We start from the raw sequence: 18,660 nt of genomic DNA on the forward strand, positions 1-18,660 counted from the left end.
CGTGGCCAGGTCCAGGCAGACACCCAAGTCCCTTGTTCCACCTCTGGGCCCAGGCTGAGGGCGGGCGCGCGGGCATCCGGCTCTTTGGAGGGAGAACCGTCTGAGTGGCGTGTCTGACTCCCTGGGAGCCCCGTTTCTTCTGGCCCCGGGCTTTGGTTCTGAGTGTGCTTTTGCACAGCGTCTGCTCTGAGCTTTGCAGGCACGGGTGCTTCGGGTCAGACCTGTCCAGTGCTGGGCTGTGGCTTTGGGCCTGGGCCTTCTCTGGCTAGAGGCCAGCTGTGTTTAGGACCTGGCATCTGAATTGGCTCAGCTCGACCAGGTCATGAGGTGGGGCTTCCCGGTCCTGATTCAAGCTCCCCTACGCCGGTCAGTGACTCTGCTGTCACCTCTAGGGCTGTGCTCGGAGAGGCTCTTCCAGAGGGTGGCCAGGCAGGGGTCACTGTGCAGGCAGAGGTGCCACTGCTCCTTAATGAAGAAAGTGGTCAGCAGTGCGTGGGAAGAACCCCAGGGAGCCTCCTTAGCGGCTGAACGAGTTTGAGTGTTTGTGTGCTGGGGACCAAGTGTGTGTGAGAGGTGAGTGGGTACGAGAAGGTTCCCTAGATGGAGATTTGGGGCGGAGCTGTGTGAAATTCAGGCTCGAATCCCCAGCACTGGGCAGTGCCAGGCACTGAAGGGTGGCTGGAGGAAAGCTGGCAGCCGGCAAAGGAGCACAGTGGAGTGGGGAGGAGTGGGCGTCCCAGGACTGGGTGCAGGTGTCCCTGGGTTGCCGTGGCTGACACCTGAGGGCGCTGCCCTCCGCGCCGTGAGGCTTTCAGGATCTTAGTTCCCCCACCAGGGATTGAACCCGGGCCCTCGGCAGTGAGGGCACAGTCCTAACCACCGGACCGCTGGGGAATTCCCCCTCCTCAGTTCTTAGGCCTCTTCTCCCACCCCAGGGGCCCGCCAGTTGGCTCTCCTGGGTGGTGGGTCTAAGGGCTTGCTTTCCGGAGGGGCTGGAGATGCAGACGGGCCTTGCTGGGCCCTGGTCTTGGTGAGGGAGATCTGGTCTTGGGAGGAGCAGGACGGGCAGGCAGGGCAGCAGGGCTCTGCGGAGGAAGAGGGGCGGGGGCTCTTCTGAGAACGCAGAGCTGGAGGCCGGGCTCAGGCTTAAAATAGTCACCTCTCAGCTGTTTTGCATCTTATCCACAGTGACATGTCATGACCTCAGGCTTCCCTTCCACACTCCCTGTAGGAAAACACAAAGCTGAGAGTGGAAGCCGCTGCGTGTAGAAGCCCGGTGCGTCGGAAACCCCTGCAGACTCTGCAAGCCTGGTGCACAGACCCGGGGGCTGCAGGGGAGCAGGGACTGGGAAGTGAGCTCAGGGGTAACCGTGAGGAGGGCGTAGGGCTGGGGGCCCCCAGTGCCCTGGGTGGGGGCAAAGGACCCCCAATGGTGAAGCGTGCTCAAGACAACTCAAAACGGAATAACTGGATGATGCTTGACAGAGAAGGGAGCTCAGCCTCCACCAGTTAGGGCTCCACTAGTGAAGAAGGCAGGTCGGGGCTTGTGAGATGGGTCAGTCTAGAAAGCTGTACGTGGAGGGGTATAGGGTGTGAAGGAATGGAGAAGGGGGAGGTGGAGTGGGGGAGGGCAGCAGAGCACAAGTGACAGCAGCAGAGAGACTGGGGAAACAGGGCCATAGCCCGCCCCTCTCCAGTGGAGTCTCCTGTTTCGTGTGACCAGCACTGCAGGGCACCCTAGTCTTCCACGTGACCATTTCCTGGGTCAGAGCTGCAGAGCCGTCTAAAGGCTTCACGTGCCAGGAAGCAGCCTTGCTTTGGCCACGTGGGCCACCTTGAGAGCAAAACAGAGAGAGTAAGGCGATCATGAAATAAAATCAGTTGTGCCAGGATGTGTCTGTAGAATTCTGAGAACGTTGATGTGATTTACTCTAAATCTCAGAACTACAAGTGTTCATTTTCTGAAGGTTCTGAGGAAAGAGGGTTGAGGCAGAGTGGACGGGGAGAGGCTCACGACCTCATGCAGCGGGTGCTCTTTTAGTGGGGACGCCCTTCTCTGGGGATGGCGGCCACGGTGGGACGGGACAGGGCGGGAGGGCTGAGTTGCTGTCTGCGTGCACTGTACTGGGCAGCAGGGTGTTTTGTGGATGGACCCCACGGATACAGCAGTCGCCTTAATCAGCCTCTGACCCACCCGGCAAATCGGGGCCACCCTGTCAGGCTCCCCCTGCTGGTCCACAGGCTGAAGCCACGGAAGGCTGGGGAGGCGAGGAGAGCTCGGCACCTGGGGGAGAGGGAAAGAATCAAGGGTGGTCAGAGGCAGAGAGCGTGCTCCCTGATCTGCTTGCCGGCCAAGGTGGTTTGAGGGGCTGTTTTAGTTTTTTCTGGCCCCCTCACCAAGCTGCCTACACCCTCCCTCCTCTTCCCAGCGCATGATGGATGCCCGTAGTGGCCCTGTGTGAGGTTCTGCTACTGTTCACGGTGTATCATGTGTCTGCACAAACAACCGTGTGTGCGTGTGCGTGTGCGTGAGTGTGTGTGTGTTGACGTGCCCATGTTGTTTGTCTGCCGGCTTCCTCCATCCTTTGAGTTTTTTTCAGTTCTCTTATGATTTGACTGCTGTTCTCTCATTAGAGCTTTTAGATTGATGCTGTGGTCTGGTGCTGTATAAATATTTTTCCTTTTAATTTTGTTTTAACTTCTTCCTTGCCCTTCTTCACCCTCAACCCGACTCTCCCTGTCCCACCCCCCACACTCCCCGACCCAACCCGCCCCCCTCCTCCTCCCCCCTTGCCCACACTCTCTTGTCCTCTCTCTCTTTCTCTCTCTCTCTACATATATAAATATATATATAAATCTTTTCTTCTTTTGTCATTCAATCAAATTCCAACAACCCAACCAGGGCCAGTCAAATCCACCACAGTCTCGCGCTGAGCTAGGAATAAAGTTCACGTAATCACATGAGAGTGGAGAAAACAGTCCCCCATCCGTAAGTTCAAATCAACTCAAAGTTCACAGTGTGACATGATGGCGTCATGTAACAAGGCTAAGAATCGGTTGCATGACAATTGCCGTCAAGTTTCGTGGAGGTGCTGTGATTGGAGCGTTTTTCTTGGATGTTGTATCAGTTGATGATTGGCCAGTCATGATCACACGTGCATTTTCTTGACTTTTGTGCTGCCACAATCTTTTTTGCTGTGCTCATTTTCGTTTCGTTCTTGGTGCTTGCAGTGGTTTTACTTTCTGTTGTTTGGTTTTTCTTGTTCAGCGTTTTTTATGCTTCTCTAGATGTCACATAGAGAAAAAAAAAACAAAAGAATAAAAAAATAGTAAAAATAAAGATGAATTCCCGAATTATCGGACATGGGATCATTAACTGTGCAAACCATTATTTTTTTTTTTCTTAAAAATGAGGAAAACATCTTAAAAGTATCTATGCGTGGTTGATTTACTTGCACTTGAAAATATTGTGATTTTATTTTTTTCTAGAAATTTGGGGGCCTTTTTCAATTGACACTTTCCTAGGTCTGGTCTTTTTCCAGTTAGGCTATTTTAAATCTCACTTCAAAAGGAAAAACAAAAAGAAAAAAACAAAAACAAAATCTCTACAGTAACAGAATGATAAAAAAAAAAAAAAAAAAAAAATTCTAAACCAAAAACCTAGAGTTCAAAGCCCGGGGCCTCTGAGAGAGAGCCCGGTAGCAATTGTAAGGTTTGTATTGTAGCCACTTCTGCTAAATTAAATGTGGGGAGGGAGGTGGGGGCCTGGGAGTTGGGAGGGCTTTTTGGTCGGTTTGGAAGAAGCAGTACTAACAAAAGCAAAATGCACCTTTTTGTTTACAACTGAAAAAGGGTCCTTGACAAGTGTTTTTTAATTTTATTATTATTTTATTTGGTGTTGTAATTGTTTAGATTGCTGTGTACGGTTTGCTGTTTGTTGAATCAACAGTGTGAAAAACCTGCCAGCATGGATTGATACACGCATGACGTTGTCCCCTCAACTGGGGGCTTTGCAGTTCTAACTCTCTTGATGTAACCAGTCACCCCCATGTATAAGTGGAAGCTGCTTGCTAGAATGGAGACGAGTCTCATTTGTTAATTCACAATGATTAAGCATTTTCCTTCTGATTCTAGTCGGATCATGATTTTTTTTCTTTGAAATGCAAAACAAAACACCAAAAAGCCACCATTCAAAACAAAATCAAGAATTGTCTGAGTTAATTTAACTTTGATGATTAAATCCGTTCTAACTTCTTTTAGGTCCTCCCCATCCACTTCCTCGAAGTGCTGAATTTCCTCTAAATTCCCTGGCATGTATGAGAAAAATATTATGTGTGTGTGTGTGTGTATGTGTGTATCTATGCATATACATACACACATATACATGTATATCCACATATGTGCAGGTGAATATATTCTACACATATATCCAGATATACATATATATACATAGCCTCGCAAATAGTGACCTTGGGAAAGAGGTGGTTGGCTTGGAAACTGGGCAAGAATTCTGCAAAATTCATGTCATGGATCTTGTGGGGGAGTGGGCTGGGCTGCTAGATTTTTGCTATCTTGTTTGCTAGGCTTCTGTATACATATTGTATCTGGGCTAGATCCCTTAGAGATCAGTTTAATGATGAATTCATATCCCACAGTCCCAAATTCTTCCCTTAGATCTAGCCGTCCCCCAATCCAGAACTCTAAAGGAACCCAAATCAAAAACCCTCTCCCAACAACCAAACCTCAGCTACAACCATCACCACTAGACCTCCCAGTGGTTTCTTACTCTGACTAGAAGAGTCGATTTCTTTTTTATGTATCATGATCATGACTAATTCTCATACTGGTCTCTTCCCCCTCTCCCGCTATCCCCCAGAGCTCCCGCCCTAACCCCCGAGGCAGGTTCCTTTTGGTGTTTGGATGCGTTTTGTGTTTCCTCTCTTGGCTTAATCAGCCCTGATTTTCTTCATTTTAGGGCAGGATGCTGAACGGGCTACATTAAAAAACAAACCTCTCTCTATATATATTTATAAATGAGAACTGTTGGATGACACCTTTGACATATCAGCCAGTATCAATCAAGCTGAAGACTCCAGACACTCTGTGACTGTCACATTTCTTCAAGGAAAGTATAGCGTCTATGGAGTTCAGAGGGCACGTGTTTGGGGGAAAAATATATGTGACATAAAGAAGAAGAAGATGAAGAAAAATGAGAAAAAAAAAAGGCAACTTTAAAACAAAATAACTTGAGACAAGGTGGGGAGGCTGCAGGGCTGGGAACCGGGAAGGGCCGCTGCTTCCCGATCCCTGGGGCTTTTCCAGCCCATGGGCGCCTGAGGCAGGCTGGGGCAAGCGGTGTGTCTGGTGGGGCCTGGTCCCCAGGGGGGCGGCTGGGAGGCCGCCGCTGATCATCTCTATCTGTCATTCCTTTAGCTATTTAGGGACCAAAGGACCAAACTTTTTATTGCAGATGTGTAGCTCTAGGTCAAATAGAGGGGGAACGGAGGAGAACCTCCTTCCTGCCTCATGGCTGTTCTTGAAACAGCTTAGAGCGATTCTATGAAAAATGTAATTAAAAAAAAAAAAACACAAAAAAACAAAAAAAAGAAAAATAATGCTTCAATGCTTTTAAAACAGCAAGATAATAGTTCTTTGATACTTTGAGAGGCGCTTTGATTACTGTCATTCAAGTCTATGACACTTTCCTATGGTTTTCTGTATTATATGTCTGGATGGAGCTGTTAAGACGAACAAATTGGTGGATATTCGGGGAAAGTAACAAAATATGAAAACTCGTTAACCGTGAAGTGTGAGAAAAGGAGGGGAAAACAAGGGACTGACGAGGCAAGATAATTGTTGTGAAAAGTCTGTAAATGCTTCTAACTCTTCCCCCTCTTAAAATCATAATAGTTGTACAGAATTTTAAAAAGGAGAAGTTTAAAATACCTATATAATAGAAGAAAAATTAGAGGAAAGCAAAAAAAAAAAAAAACCTATAGAAGTTAGCGTTACTGCTAAAATCCCAGATGTTGTAGGACTGTACTTTTGTAGAGTTTAGACTGAGCATCAATCCCTTCTCCCCGCGAGTGCTGTTGGATGCCATTGACCCCGAGGGCCAGGCCGGACCCGCCCAGACCTGTGGGCTCCTGGCTGCCCACCTCCGGTGGAGGCCGCGCCTCTGGCAGGAAGGCCCGCCGCCGCCTCCGCCCTCGCCTCGCTTCGCTCCGGGAGCTGCGCGCGCTCGCCCGCTCTCCGCAAGCCCTCGACACCTCTGCTTCACTCGCCTTCCATGCTTGCTCCAGAGACTTTCCGGGCAAGGGAGACCTGGGAACTTTCATCTTAAAACAACTAAACAACACACACACACACAAAAACCTTAAACAAGAGAGAGAGAAAAAAAAAAAAAACAATCTTTGAAGAATTTCTGAAACTGTTTACAAGGAATTTTGAAAAACAGGGATGTTTAAATGATGCCGGCTCTGTTTTTCTGTAAATAAATTTGCATATTTTGTAGGACTTTTAATTGTAATGATAGAGAAAAAAAAAACAAGGAAAACTATTTAATGAAAGCACGATATTTATCTTTGGTAAATGACTTTAGAGCAGTTAAAAAAGACATTGCTTAAAAAAACTCAGAATCAGAAAAAAACACTGAATTATTTAAGAACACATATATTTTAAAGTATAACATATTTATTATAATTTATTTGCACCGTTGGGAGGACTTGCTTTGGCTTTCCGCCTTGACGCCCTCCTCACTGATGTCCTGTTCATCTGGAGGCTGGGGGGCCCTCGGACCTACCATGTTTTTTTCTTTTTTGCTTTAGAAGAACATCTATCTGGTTCCTCTCAGGCCTTCTGCCTTTCCTTTCTTTCTATTTTGTTGGTTAATTATTATTTTTAAAATTTTCTTTTTCTTGGCTCCTTTTAGGATGTCCAGATGTTGTAAAAAAAAAAAAAATGAAAAAAACAAAACAGCTGCAGTTCAGTACAACTGCTCTTTTCACACTCAACTCCCTAAAACTCCTTGTAACCTTCTGTAACTATTGGATGACGCTTTCTCCAGCTTAGCCCTAAATAAAGCACAGTTTAAAAAAAAAAAAAAGCCTTGTCCGTGGTGCTCTGTGGTTCATGGAATCTGGCCAGCCGTGCCTCTGGGGCCTAGGGCTGGCCCACTGGAAGCAGCTTTGGTCCTTCCCTCCGTGGAATCTGTCTGCTTCCTGGACCCTCTAGAAAAATCTCTCGACCGGTGTGTGCCTCTGAAAGTCTCCACTGCAAACCCATCCCTAGGTTCCTGGGCAGGGATGGCCACAGTGCCCAAACCTAACAAGAAGTCCCCCTTTCCTCTCTGCTAGGGGGAAAAGCAAGCCACCAGACTGGAGCTGGGGTGGGGACGAAGTGCTGCGAGGAGCTGGGGAAGCAGGCAGTGGAGGCAGGGCCCGCAGTAAAGGAAGGTGAGGACACAGCCCCAGACTTGCCAGCCAGCACTTTTGGTCCTGCACTTCCCACTGCATTGACAGTGTGCCTGGGTGGACAAGACCGTGGGTTCTAGATGATCCTCAGAGGCGGAGTTCTGGTGGGAGGAGCTTGGGGTGCCGCCTTCTCTGTATCGTGACACAGAGACAGAGAGAGGGAGATGTCCAAACCCTGAACGCCACAGGAGGTTTGAGAGGAAGGTATTGGGGGGAGGGTCGGGGGGAGGGCTCCAAAGGAGGAAGAATGTGAAATAGGGCTTGGAGGAGGGGAGGTGGAGAGGAGGGAACAGGTCCTCCTGAGGTGGGAACCCAGACATGCATGCCAGCCTCAAGCCTTCATCAGACTCTGTCCTACGACAGCTCCTGCCCCAGCCTCCAGCCTTGCAGCTTGGTCTAGGAATGGGCAGTTTCCACCAAGGGCTTTCACCTTGGAAAACCCTTGTGGTGGGGCGGGGAGAAGACGAGAGTCCTAGGACACCCGGGTGTTTGTCTGTCTGTGTCCTCCCGTGAGAAAGTGGGGAATGGCTCAGCCCCACCTGTTCTCTCTGCAGGAAGACTGGTGGAGAGCAGCGCGCAGAGCCCCAGCTACAGAGCAGCACCCGGACCCTGCTTCTATCCTCTCCTCCCATCTCGCTTCCCAGGGCCAAGGCCCAATCCCATGTTTCCCACACTAGCCTGTGGAATTGTTAGCCTGGGGAGAAAAGACCTTTATGCATCAGGACCCAGGGCAAGCCTTCAAGTCTTGGCTTCAGACTTGGAGACAGTACCAAGATGAGACCTTCCCTCATAAGTATGTGACAATAACCCACACTTAACCTGCCAGTTCTGGGGAGCTTGTGAGGGGCTGGACTTCTTGGAGGAATTCACTGCAAGGGGTGGGTGTCACACTGGGGGTTATGCTACACTGTGAGGAACAGAAAGGTGTTTTCTAAGGAGTTCTCTGGGTTTCGAGCCTCAGACTATTCAAAACCGTGGTTTCTGTTGGACATTTGCCGCCGAAAGGCACTGAGTCTGCCAGAGGATGACAGCCTCAACCATACTGCGTCCTGTCGCTCTCTCAGACCCCAGGGAGCCTCACGGGCCTCCCCAAACCTCCCCTGTGCCTTTGTCACCACTTCCCCACTGTGCTTCTCTCTGGCACAGCCCTCCTGCCACCTCCACCGCTCGGGCTCAGGGGCAGTAGGGGCCCAGGGAGCTGCCCCCAAGGAGCTGGGCTGTGCAGGGGGGTGGCCTCTTTTGCTCTGTTCCAGGCACGGTTGACTGAGAGATGAAAACACAAGGCCCAGATGTGAATCCGCCAGTTCTATAAAAGAAACCTTCTATTTAAAACCACGCACCAAGTGACTAATATATGCACAGCACGTTTAAGAGAGAATGTAATTTATTAGCCTCTGGGGGGAAGCCATAGGTTCCTTGAAAAGTTGCTGAAGACTCTCAGGTCACTTTGCACACGATTACAGGGAGTGCAGGGATCCCGCAGCTCGTCCGTCATCCCCTGGTTAAGAACCCCTGGTTTGCAGTGTTATTTAAGAAAACCCAAGACACAGTTCTCATTAATTTCTGCTTATATTCTATGACTTCTATTTCTCTGCTAGTACAGCCATCCCTTGGAATCTGCAGGGGATTCGTTCCAGGACCCCTGCGGATACCAAAATCTGTAGATGCTCAAAACGGCGCAGTGCAGTCGGGCCTCCGTAACCGTGGGTTCTTCATCCATGGATATGGAGGGCCGGATATGTTCTACCTAAAGTGTTTGATTCCGTCATAGCTCCCCTATTTTTAGTTATTTCTTTTTAATTTTTTAAAATTAAAAAAAATTTTTTTTTTTTTCATCTTTTGGCCATGCCGCGTGGCATGTGGGATCTTCGTTCCCTGAGCAGGGATCAAACCCATTCCCCCTGCATTGGAAACGTGGAGTCTTAACCACTGGACCACCAGGGAAGTCCCTCCCCTATTTTTAAAAGACTTTTTATTTATTATTATAAACCTTTTATTTCAAGCATAATGGAAAGTAGAGATACTTGCAAAACAAACCCCTGTGCACACACCACTTAACTTTAACATACATCAACTCGTGAATTATTTTGAAGTTACCATTTCATTGGTAGATGCCTCAGTTTCCCCGCAACAGTTTCGATGCTGCATTGACGTGTTCAGCCTGGCTCTGGGCTGTCGGGCAGCTGCACCCTTGCTGTGGCAATTGCGGGGCTTTGTGGCCTCTCCCAGCCTCATCCATGGGTGGGCACCGGCGCCTGGTGTGAGGCCAGGCCTCCCTCCAGCCTCTGTTCCGGCAGCACTTTCAAAGGACTTTCAGCTCTTCATCTACCCCTTTGTACTCATATCTTCTCTCTTGCTTTTCTCTTTCTTTCTCTCCTTTTCCCCCTCCTTTCTGTTTGATGTTAATGTGAGAAAAGTGTTTCTGAGCTAGATCCCACCCTCTCCTGAACACAGAGCGCCAGTACAGTGACGCAGAATGTCCCAGAGCTCTCCCACCCACACGAGTGCCTCCAAGTCCAATATCCACCTTCCAAGTTCTAACGCCCCTGGGCTGGGCAAATACGCGTCTCCTCCTGGCACGGGGTCTGCAGGGTCAGTGTTTGAATTACACCTGGTTAAAGCCAAATGGACATTCCTCCCCCGGGTAAGGTGGGTAAGCAACACCTGGGCAGTGAGTTCAGAGGCCCAGCCCCACCCGAGGTGACAGCATCAGACGTGGTTGTGAGTGCCATTTGTCTCTCTCCCAAAATGGAATCCGCCCCCAAACAATTATTAGGCACCCCTGACATCCCACCTTCAACAGACTGTTCACTCCAGGCAGTCAGGTATTCAGTCCATGTTGATTCATTGCCTGCAGGAATGAATGAGTTAAGGAAGGAAGGAAATAAACTGCAGACAACTGAAAGCATGTTCCGAAGAGGTAGGTGTTCAGGAAATGCTTTTAAAGTAATAGCACATTTGGAATAAGTGGATAGCCAACACTCCCTTCCCCTCAGATAACTATTTGCAAGTATAAGTTTTTTACTTTCTGGTTTCCTTTCTCTGCTGCAGAGCTCCCCTTCCCCCATCAGTCTCTGGTCTTCAACTCTCCCAGATGCCCCAGGGCCTGCTTAGTGGACAGCCATCACCCCAGGCCCCTCCTTAGCACCCCAACTTCTCTTCCCTCATGCTAGCCTAGCTCCTCATCTCTTCAGGGGCCTCTGCATGTCTCCATCCCTACTTGCACCCTCTGTGGACATCTAACCAGGATTTGCCCAGACCAGGAGGAGGGTTGGAGGCTGCGTATCAGAGTGAAAAAGGCATGGGCTTTGACGTCAGGGATGCATATACCTTCTGTGTCACTTTGCAAAATGACCTAACCTCCCTGAGCCTCAATTTTCCTATCTCTAAAAGGGGGATAATAATACACCCCGCCCCCAAGAGTTGTGAGCAGTAAACAGAGACAGACACAGCCAGACCACATCCCAAGGGTCCTCTGAGTTGTAAACTCCTTAATAATGCAGATACTCAGAATGAGAAGGTCAGGCTCTGATCCCTTCTTCCTTCCCTTTCCTTAGTTCCATTCCCCTGACAATTCCCGTCCCAACAGAAACGAGCTTGAACTTGACACCAGACCACTTTCGGTCGTTTTCTCTTGAGTTCAGTCAGCCCGTGACACTCCCAGAGAATGCCTGTCATGCTGGGGTGCACACACCTCTGTCTCTCGCAGCTCACACTCCTTCCCAAGTACCCACACACCTCTGTCTCTCGCAGCTCACACTCCTTCCCAGGTACCCCGATTCGCGGATGCTCCTCTGCCCCTTCCCTTTCCTTTCCCCACACCACTGTGGCTGTCGTTGTCTGCAGCCATCCTGTCCCGGTTCATATGCCCTCAGGCTGCAAATTAGTTTGGTCTTTGCGTTTAAAAAGAAGTGCTATCTATTGTGGGGGGGCTTCCCTGGTGGCGCAGTGGTTAAGAAGCCGCCTACCAATGCAGGGGACACGGCTTCCATCCCTGGTCCGGGAAGATCCCACATGCTGCGGAGCAACTAAGCCCGTGCGCCACAACTACCGAGCCTGCGCTCTGCAACAAGAGAAGCCACCGCAATGAGAAGCCTGCGCACCGCAAAGAACAGTAGCCCCTGCTCGCCGCAACTAGAGAAAGCCCACGCGCAGCAACGAAGACCCAACGCAGCGAAAAATAAATAATTTTTTTAAAAAGTGTTATCTATTTTTTGGAATAGGTAACATATTGATATATTTTAAAATTCAAAAAAATATGAAAAAGCATATAATGAAAAGTCTTCTTCCCACCCCTGAATCCAGCCACCCATTCCTGTCTCCAGAGGCAGCCAGTGTTACCAGCTGCTCTTGTTTATCCTGGTCTTTAGTGTGTAGATGTGTGTGCCTTGGTGTAAGGAACTCAGCTATCACCCTCACTTTCGGGGGGCAGACCCAGAGCCAGGCAGTGCCATGCCCAGGCCTGAAGCTGGCCTGTGGGATTCCCAGGAGATGAGCCCAGGCCTGGGGCTGCTGAGGACCCCCTGGCTGAGTAGAGGAACTGGGGACTGTCCAGTCCACACTAATCAACTGGGTGCTTCCCTCTGAGGCCCGGTGGAGCTGTCATTGCCGGGGTGCTTGCCCTGAGCTAGACACTAAGAGCTGCTTAATTATAATCTCATCTAATTCTCTGAGGTTGGTGTTATCATCCCTATTTGACAGATGAGGAAACAGGCTCAGAGAGGTTAAGTCCTGGCCAAGATGACCCAGCATCAGGGTTCCAGCCCAGGTCTGTCTGCAGAGCTCTGCTCTTAATGTCAGCATCTTGTCTCCCTCAGTTGTAAATTCTCTGCACAGTCGCTCCCCTCCAGCCCTTCTCTTGTGTCTCCCATCTCCTTTCCCTCCTTCTCACTTTTTTTCCTCAATAATATCAATTCTACCTTTAGGGAATGGCATCGCCTCTACTGACTTAGGTACCTGTCCTTTTCTTCCCTCCTCTCCTTGATTATCTGGGCTGGTCCGGAGCTCTTAAAGGTGAGGGAGTGCAGGTTACTGAACGTGACCCTCCCCGCCTGTTGGTGAGGACAGAGGGAGCACGTGGAGGGAGACAGAAAAAAGACCCGGTTAAGCTTTTATTATGAACAAGGAGAGGAAATTAAATTGAAATAGATGGAGAATTTGTTAACATTTTATGCAGCTACCTGAAGTTCAAAACCCTTTTGAGCTGTGTCAGCACGATTTTCCCCAGCACAACTCTGGAAAAAACTACAAGCACATTGTTAAGATCAGTGCAAACTCGTTCTCCATCACTAAAACTCAAGGGGAAATCGTAGCCAATCCTGAATGCCCCACGCTCCACTAACTGAGGCATGAAGATTCCTCTCGGCTCCAGAATCTCCATGTGAATCATCTTTGCTGTTGCCCTTCTCTCCCCACCTCCTCCTGGGGCCTGGCTCCGGGAGCCGTGGGCATGCGGGTGGCAGGAAATCCAGCGCAGCAAGGTGCTGTCAACCTGCATCCCTTCCGCTCCCTGAAGAGGGGCTTCGGAAGCAAGGCGACTGTGGGGCATTTTCACTCTGCACAGGAAGCTCCTGGGAACTAACACGAGGGCCACCAGACAGACCCACCCCCTGCCCCACTGCACTCCAGCCCTGCTCGGGGCCTGGGATCCCATGCTTAGGCCTTTTTCTTTGGGTGAGACTTGGGCCTCAATTAGTTCTGCTTTTTTAATGAACATCACCTTGGGATGGGGGTGTACATGTTTCCGCACCTGCTCAACCAAGTGCACATACCAAGTGCCAGCTGGGTGGTGAGGATCCAGGGGTGGGGTGATGACGACGTACACACGCAGCTGCCTTCTGGGCACAAGGCCGGGTGTGTCGTGGGTGAGCTCTCTACTCCCGGGAGCCGTCCTGCAGGGTGCTGCCAGATGGCCAATCAGAGGCTTGGGGAAGGTAAGTAACTCGCCCCAAGTCACACTGCAAAATCAGCTGCGCTCGGGCTTCCCTGGTGGCGCAGTGGTTGGGAGTCCGCCTGCCGATGCAGGGGACACGGGCTTGTGCCCTGGTCCGGGAGGATCCCACATGCCGCGGAGCGGCTGGGCCCGTGAGCCATGGCTGCTGAGCCTGCGCTTCCGGAGCCTGTGCTCCGCAACGGGAGAGGACACAACAGTGAGAGGTCCGCGTACTGCAAAAAAAAAAAAAAAAAAAAAAAAAATCAGCTGCGCTCACCCTTCCCGTGGGGTTTTCTGACAGGTAGAAGACAGCTTCAGGACGACGTGATAAATTGTGCAGGGGCCCCAGGGTAGCCCCGAGGAGGGAAGCCCAGTAGCCCAGGCTGGGGAGGAGGAGACCCTTGGGCCGAGTGTTGGAGGGTGTGCAGGGGTTAAACAGACCCCAAGGGAGGGGGACATGGAGGAGCAAAGGACCCCAGACCTGAAGAAGTGCAAGATGTCTCAGGTAGGTGGGGAATATGCTGGGGAAGACACAGGGCCTTGTCTAAAAAGACTCCATTACTGATTGCCCAGGCAGTGTCCCGGCTACTTCACCGACACCATCCCAGTTAACCCTCCCAAGAAGCCTTGACCCAAAACTAAAAATAGAACTACCATAGGACTCAGCAATCCCATTACTGGGCATATACCCTGAGAAAACCGTAATTCAGAAAGAGTCATGCACCACAATACGCATTGCAGCACTATTTACAATAGCCAGGACACGGAAGCAACCTAAGTGTCCATCAGCAGATGAATGGATAAAGAAGATGTGGTACATATATACAATGGGATATTACTCAGCCATAAAAAGAAATGATATTGAGTTATTTGTGGTGAGGTGGATGGCCCTAGAGTCTGTCATACAGAGTGAAGTAAGTCAGAAAGAGAAAGACAAATACCGTATGCTAACACATATACATGGAATCTAAAAAAAAAAAAAGGTCATGAAGCACCTAGGGGCAGGACGGGAATAAAGACGCAGACCTACTAGAGAATGGACTTGAGGACACGGGGAGGGGGAAGGGCAAGCTGTGACGAAGTGAGAGAGTGGCATGGACGTATATACACTACCAAACGTAAAATAGATAGCTAGTGGGAAGCAGCCGCGTAGCACAGGGAGATCAGTTCGGTACTTTGTGTCTACCTGGAGGGGTGGGATAGGGAGGGTGGGAGGGAGGGAGACGCAAGAGGGAAGAGATATGGGAACATATGTATATGTATAACTGATTCACTTTGTTATAAAGCAGAAACTAATACACCATTGTAAAGCAATTATGCTCCAATAAAGATGTTTAAAAAAGAAAAACTAAAGAGAAGCCTTGACCCTGTATTATAGGCGGGCTTAGTGATGTGCTGGAAGTCACATGGTTTGGCAGAGCTGGGGTTTGAGCCCTGGTCCCTGATAGGAGGTTCCACGCTTGTAATCACTGTATTACTCTGGAGGGGGCTACCGTTCCAAGACACAAGTGTAAGAACCCTTCACTTGGAAGCCTCTTACTGGCTGTATTTCCAAGCCTCAGACAAAGACGCACAGCCTAACTACAGGACAGGAGAGTGGAGGCGGGACTGGCCTGGAAAGCCTCAGACCCCTGTGCCTCAGTTTCCTCCTCTGCAAAGTGAGGTCTCAAGGATTCGGCACAGCGCCCACGTGCCCAGAGCTCTCTGCTAAGTGCCAGGAGGGAGAAGAGGGAGGGCAGAGGAGGGATGCCCCGAATGCCCTCAGTCAAGCTCTCGAGATGAGAGTCACCTGGATGAGGGAACTGAGCACCTGGATGAGCAGTGCTTTACCCACCCCTCTATTCCACTCTCGACTGGCAGATGACACTTGCTACCTTGTCCCGAGTGCAGGGTGACCTGGAGAGGCCTCTGGGCTTGAGGCATCCTCTTTAATCAAGAACCACCTGAGAGCATTTTGTACTTTTAGCACCGAACTCAGTGCCCAGCACAGAGCCGATGCCCGATGATGTTTGCTGAATGGACGAGAAGAGGTGCAGGGTTGGGAGACTGCCTCTCGTGAGCCCCTTCCGAAGCACCCAGCGCCTGCACCCTCTCGGCAAGGCCCCTCTGCCCTACCTTGCCCAAACTCTGACCAGAAATCAGAAGAAAGCCTGGTCTTCTCAGTACCCGGGGAGCTCCCGGGATGACAAGGGTCCTCCTGGGATGAGGGTCCTACCGGGGCCCTCAAAGATGGCTTAGGACACAGATTCTCCTGTTTTCCCAAGTTTCTGACCATTCAAATTCTCCTGCCCTTAGTTCATGGTCCATCTGCTCCAGGGGGGCTCCAACTCAAACTGAGCACCTATTTTCTGACTTCCTGTTGCCCTCAGAGTGGGGACCACTTCACTGGGCCCTTGTTCACACTGTTCTCCGTTGCTCTGAGTGTGTAGCTCCCTCCTAGCTGAAGGCCCTGAGGATAAGCATTGTCTCCTTTTCCAGCCTGTCTCCTAGTGCTGGGATGGTCAAAGAGGGCAGTGGGAACACAGCAGAAGACTACGGACTTAAATGGAATGTGCCCAGTCGTCCTCAATGCATGCTGAAACTCGTGGGTCAAAGGTAGATGAGACATGGTATTTACATAGTCTCAAGTAACCCCCTCCTGACACACACACAAGATCCTTATAAATTACACAGGGAAAGGTAGTGATTTTACAGTGGAGTGACCTGGCAGACATCACTTTAACCTGGTGATCAAAGTTAATATCACCTGGAATGAAGGAACCAGCCATCATGGGCCTCCTGGTATAATCACTGAGAAGGACACAACATCACCTATTCTTGCTGAAAATGCACAGCTGAATTTGGCCATAAGAAAATAAACAAACCCAAATTGGGGAACATCCTACAAAATAAGTGGTTTGTACTCATCTAAAGAGACATGATGACTAAATACAACTTTTTTTCTTTAAGTTTTTATTTTATATTGGAGTATAGTTGATTAACAATGTGATAGTTTCAGGTGTACAGCAAAGCCACCCAGCCATACATATACATGTATCCATTCTCCCCCAGACTCCCCTCCCATCCAAGCTGCCACATGACATTGAGCAGAGTTCCCTGTGCTATGCAGTAGGTCCTTGTTGGTTATCCTTTTTAAATATAGCAGTGTGTACATGTCAATCCCAAACTCCCGGTAACTATCCCTTCCCTTCCCCCTTCCCCCTCGGTAACCATAAGTTCATTCTCTAAGTCTGTGAGTAAGTTTCTGTGTTGTAAATACGTTCATTTGTATCATTTCTTTTTAGATTCCGCATATAAGTGTTATTATATGATATTTCTTTCTCTTTCTGACTTACTTCGCTCAGTATGACAATCTCTAGGTCCATCCATGTTGCTACAAATGGCATTATTTCATTCTTTTTTATGGCCGAGTAATATTCCATTGTATATGTGTACCACATCTTCTTTATTCATTCCTCTGTCAACGGACATTTAGGTTGCTTCCAAGTCTTGGCTATTGTAAAGAGTGCTGCAATGAACATTGGGGTGCGGTGCATGTATCCTTTTGAATTATGGTTTTCTCTGGATATATGCCCAGGAGTGGGATTACAGGGTCGTATGGTAGCTCTATTTTTAGTTCTCCATAGTGGCTGTACCAACTTACACTCCCATCAACAGTGTAGGAGGGTTGCCTTCTCTCCACACCCTTTCCAGCATTTATTGTTTGTGGATTTTTTGACGATAGCCATTTTGACGACTAATGCAATTTATGATCGCAGATTAGATCCTGGCTAGATTTTATTTTTCTTTTGTCGAAAAGGATATTTGAGGGAAGGAAATTAAAAAGTTAAAAAGGAAAGTTGGAAAATTTTAAATATGGTCTGTAGATTAGATACTAGTGCTCTATTAATGTTCATTTCCTGATTTCAATCATGGTCCTGTGGGTATGCAAGAGGATGTCCTTGTTTTTAGGAAATGCATACTGAATTATTAGGAGAAAGAAGAGTATTATGTCTGCAATTTACTCTCAAATATTTCAGAAGAAAAGTAATAATATGTGTGTTCGTTTATATATGTGTGAGAAAGAGTGAATGATAAAGCAAATGAGTTAAAATGTTAACACCGGGGAATACGGGTGAAGGGTGTACAGGAGTTCTTTGTATTATTTCTAAAACTTTTCTGTAGGTCTGACTTCAAAATTAAATGTCTGAAAAAAAAAATGTGGCCAGTTTGAGCATTAGCTGGGCCAGCCTGGGGACAGTTGTCAGCCGTTTGGACAGGGTGCCCCAGGGACCAGCACCCCTCCCACCCCTTCTTCCCCTGGAAACGTCCCGGGGATCTGAAAGGAGAAGCCCTCCGACATGGACATGAGCAGCTGGTGTCACGGCCTGCCTGATGGGGCCACTGTGGCTCCTGCCTGTAGGTCACTGAGAAAACACTAGCCAGCCCTGGCTCCTGGGGGTGCCTACTCCCACCCTCATCCCCAGGAGCAGCCTGACTAGCAAAACAAGAAAACAACATCATCTTCAGTTCTGAAGGGAGACGGGACAGATTTGAAAATACTAGAGGTGGAGAGTGGAGACGGGTGGAGAGTGGAGACGGGCGGAGAGGGAAGGGCTGCGAGCCGCTCACAGGCGCCCTTATGGAGGCAGGCGGACCGCAGCCCCAGGGACCCCTCTAGAACAACTCTTGACTCTGTCTGTTCCAGACAGCTCTGAAGGCTGGGGTCTGGAGAGTCAGGGCTGTGGAAGCAGAGGTGGCCAGGACGCTGCATAGGGTATGAGGTGATGAGAGCACAGTCCCGACCCCCAGGCTGAGGGGAGAGATCGAGGTAAACAGTATTCTGAACTAGGCAGGTGTGCAGTGTGCTGCCCTGCTGGAGACCAAGGAGGGGGGGCCGGGAGCATCAGTGAGGTGGGGACCTGCGGCAGGTAAGCAAGACGGTGGGGGGCTGGCCATCCTAGGTTTGCCTGGCTGCCATGGAACCCGCAGTTCTCCGTGCTCCGAAGGGGCCCGCTGCCCCTTGCCAGCCTTCAGATAAATGACAAAAGCACCCGATATGTAGAAAGTGCTTCTCAGTGGTTTACTCAGCAGATGCCTGAGCATCCTTTCGCCGCATCCCCATGTCGTCTGTGGGCCAGCCGTGCACGAGTGTGCTGCCCTACATTTGGCAGGTAGAGGCACTGAGTTTGCACTGGTGAAGGGACTTGCACATGTCACACAGCCACGGTGGCACAGCAAGGACCTGAACCTCAGCCTCTGACGGAGCACTAGGTA

At 49.6% G+C, this 18,660-nt stretch overlaps 1 protein-coding gene across 50 annotated transcripts in view; it reads left to right on the top strand.

The window, feature by feature from the left end:
- Nucleotides 1–6,975, top strand: part of CELF4 (CUGBP Elav-like family member 4) — a 299,450-nt gene extending 292,475 nt beyond the window's left edge. For 49 of the 50 annotated variants that reach the window (XM_067699235.1, XM_067699230.1, XM_067699277.1 and 46 more), the window contains one exon: nt 4,976–6,975. Coding sequence is in view for 5 of the 50 variants with exons in the window: in XM_067699277.1 (XP_067555378.1) it covers nt 4,976–5,002 (27 nt within the window). In the remaining 45 variants the exon portion in view is untranslated. Of the gene's footprint in view, nt 1–2,902; nt 2,991–4,975 lie in introns of those variants that run through there. The other variant, XM_067699231.1, reaches the window with a different exon arrangement.
- The last annotated feature ends 11,685 nt before the right edge of the window (nt 6,976–18,660 follow it).

Source organism: Pseudorca crassidens, chromosome 12 (genome assembly GCF_039906515.1).
Source record: "Pseudorca crassidens isolate mPseCra1 chromosome 12, mPseCra1.hap1, whole genome shotgun sequence".
In the NCBI taxonomy this organism is placed as follows: domain Eukaryota; kingdom Metazoa; phylum Chordata; class Mammalia; order Artiodactyla; family Delphinidae; genus Pseudorca; species Pseudorca crassidens.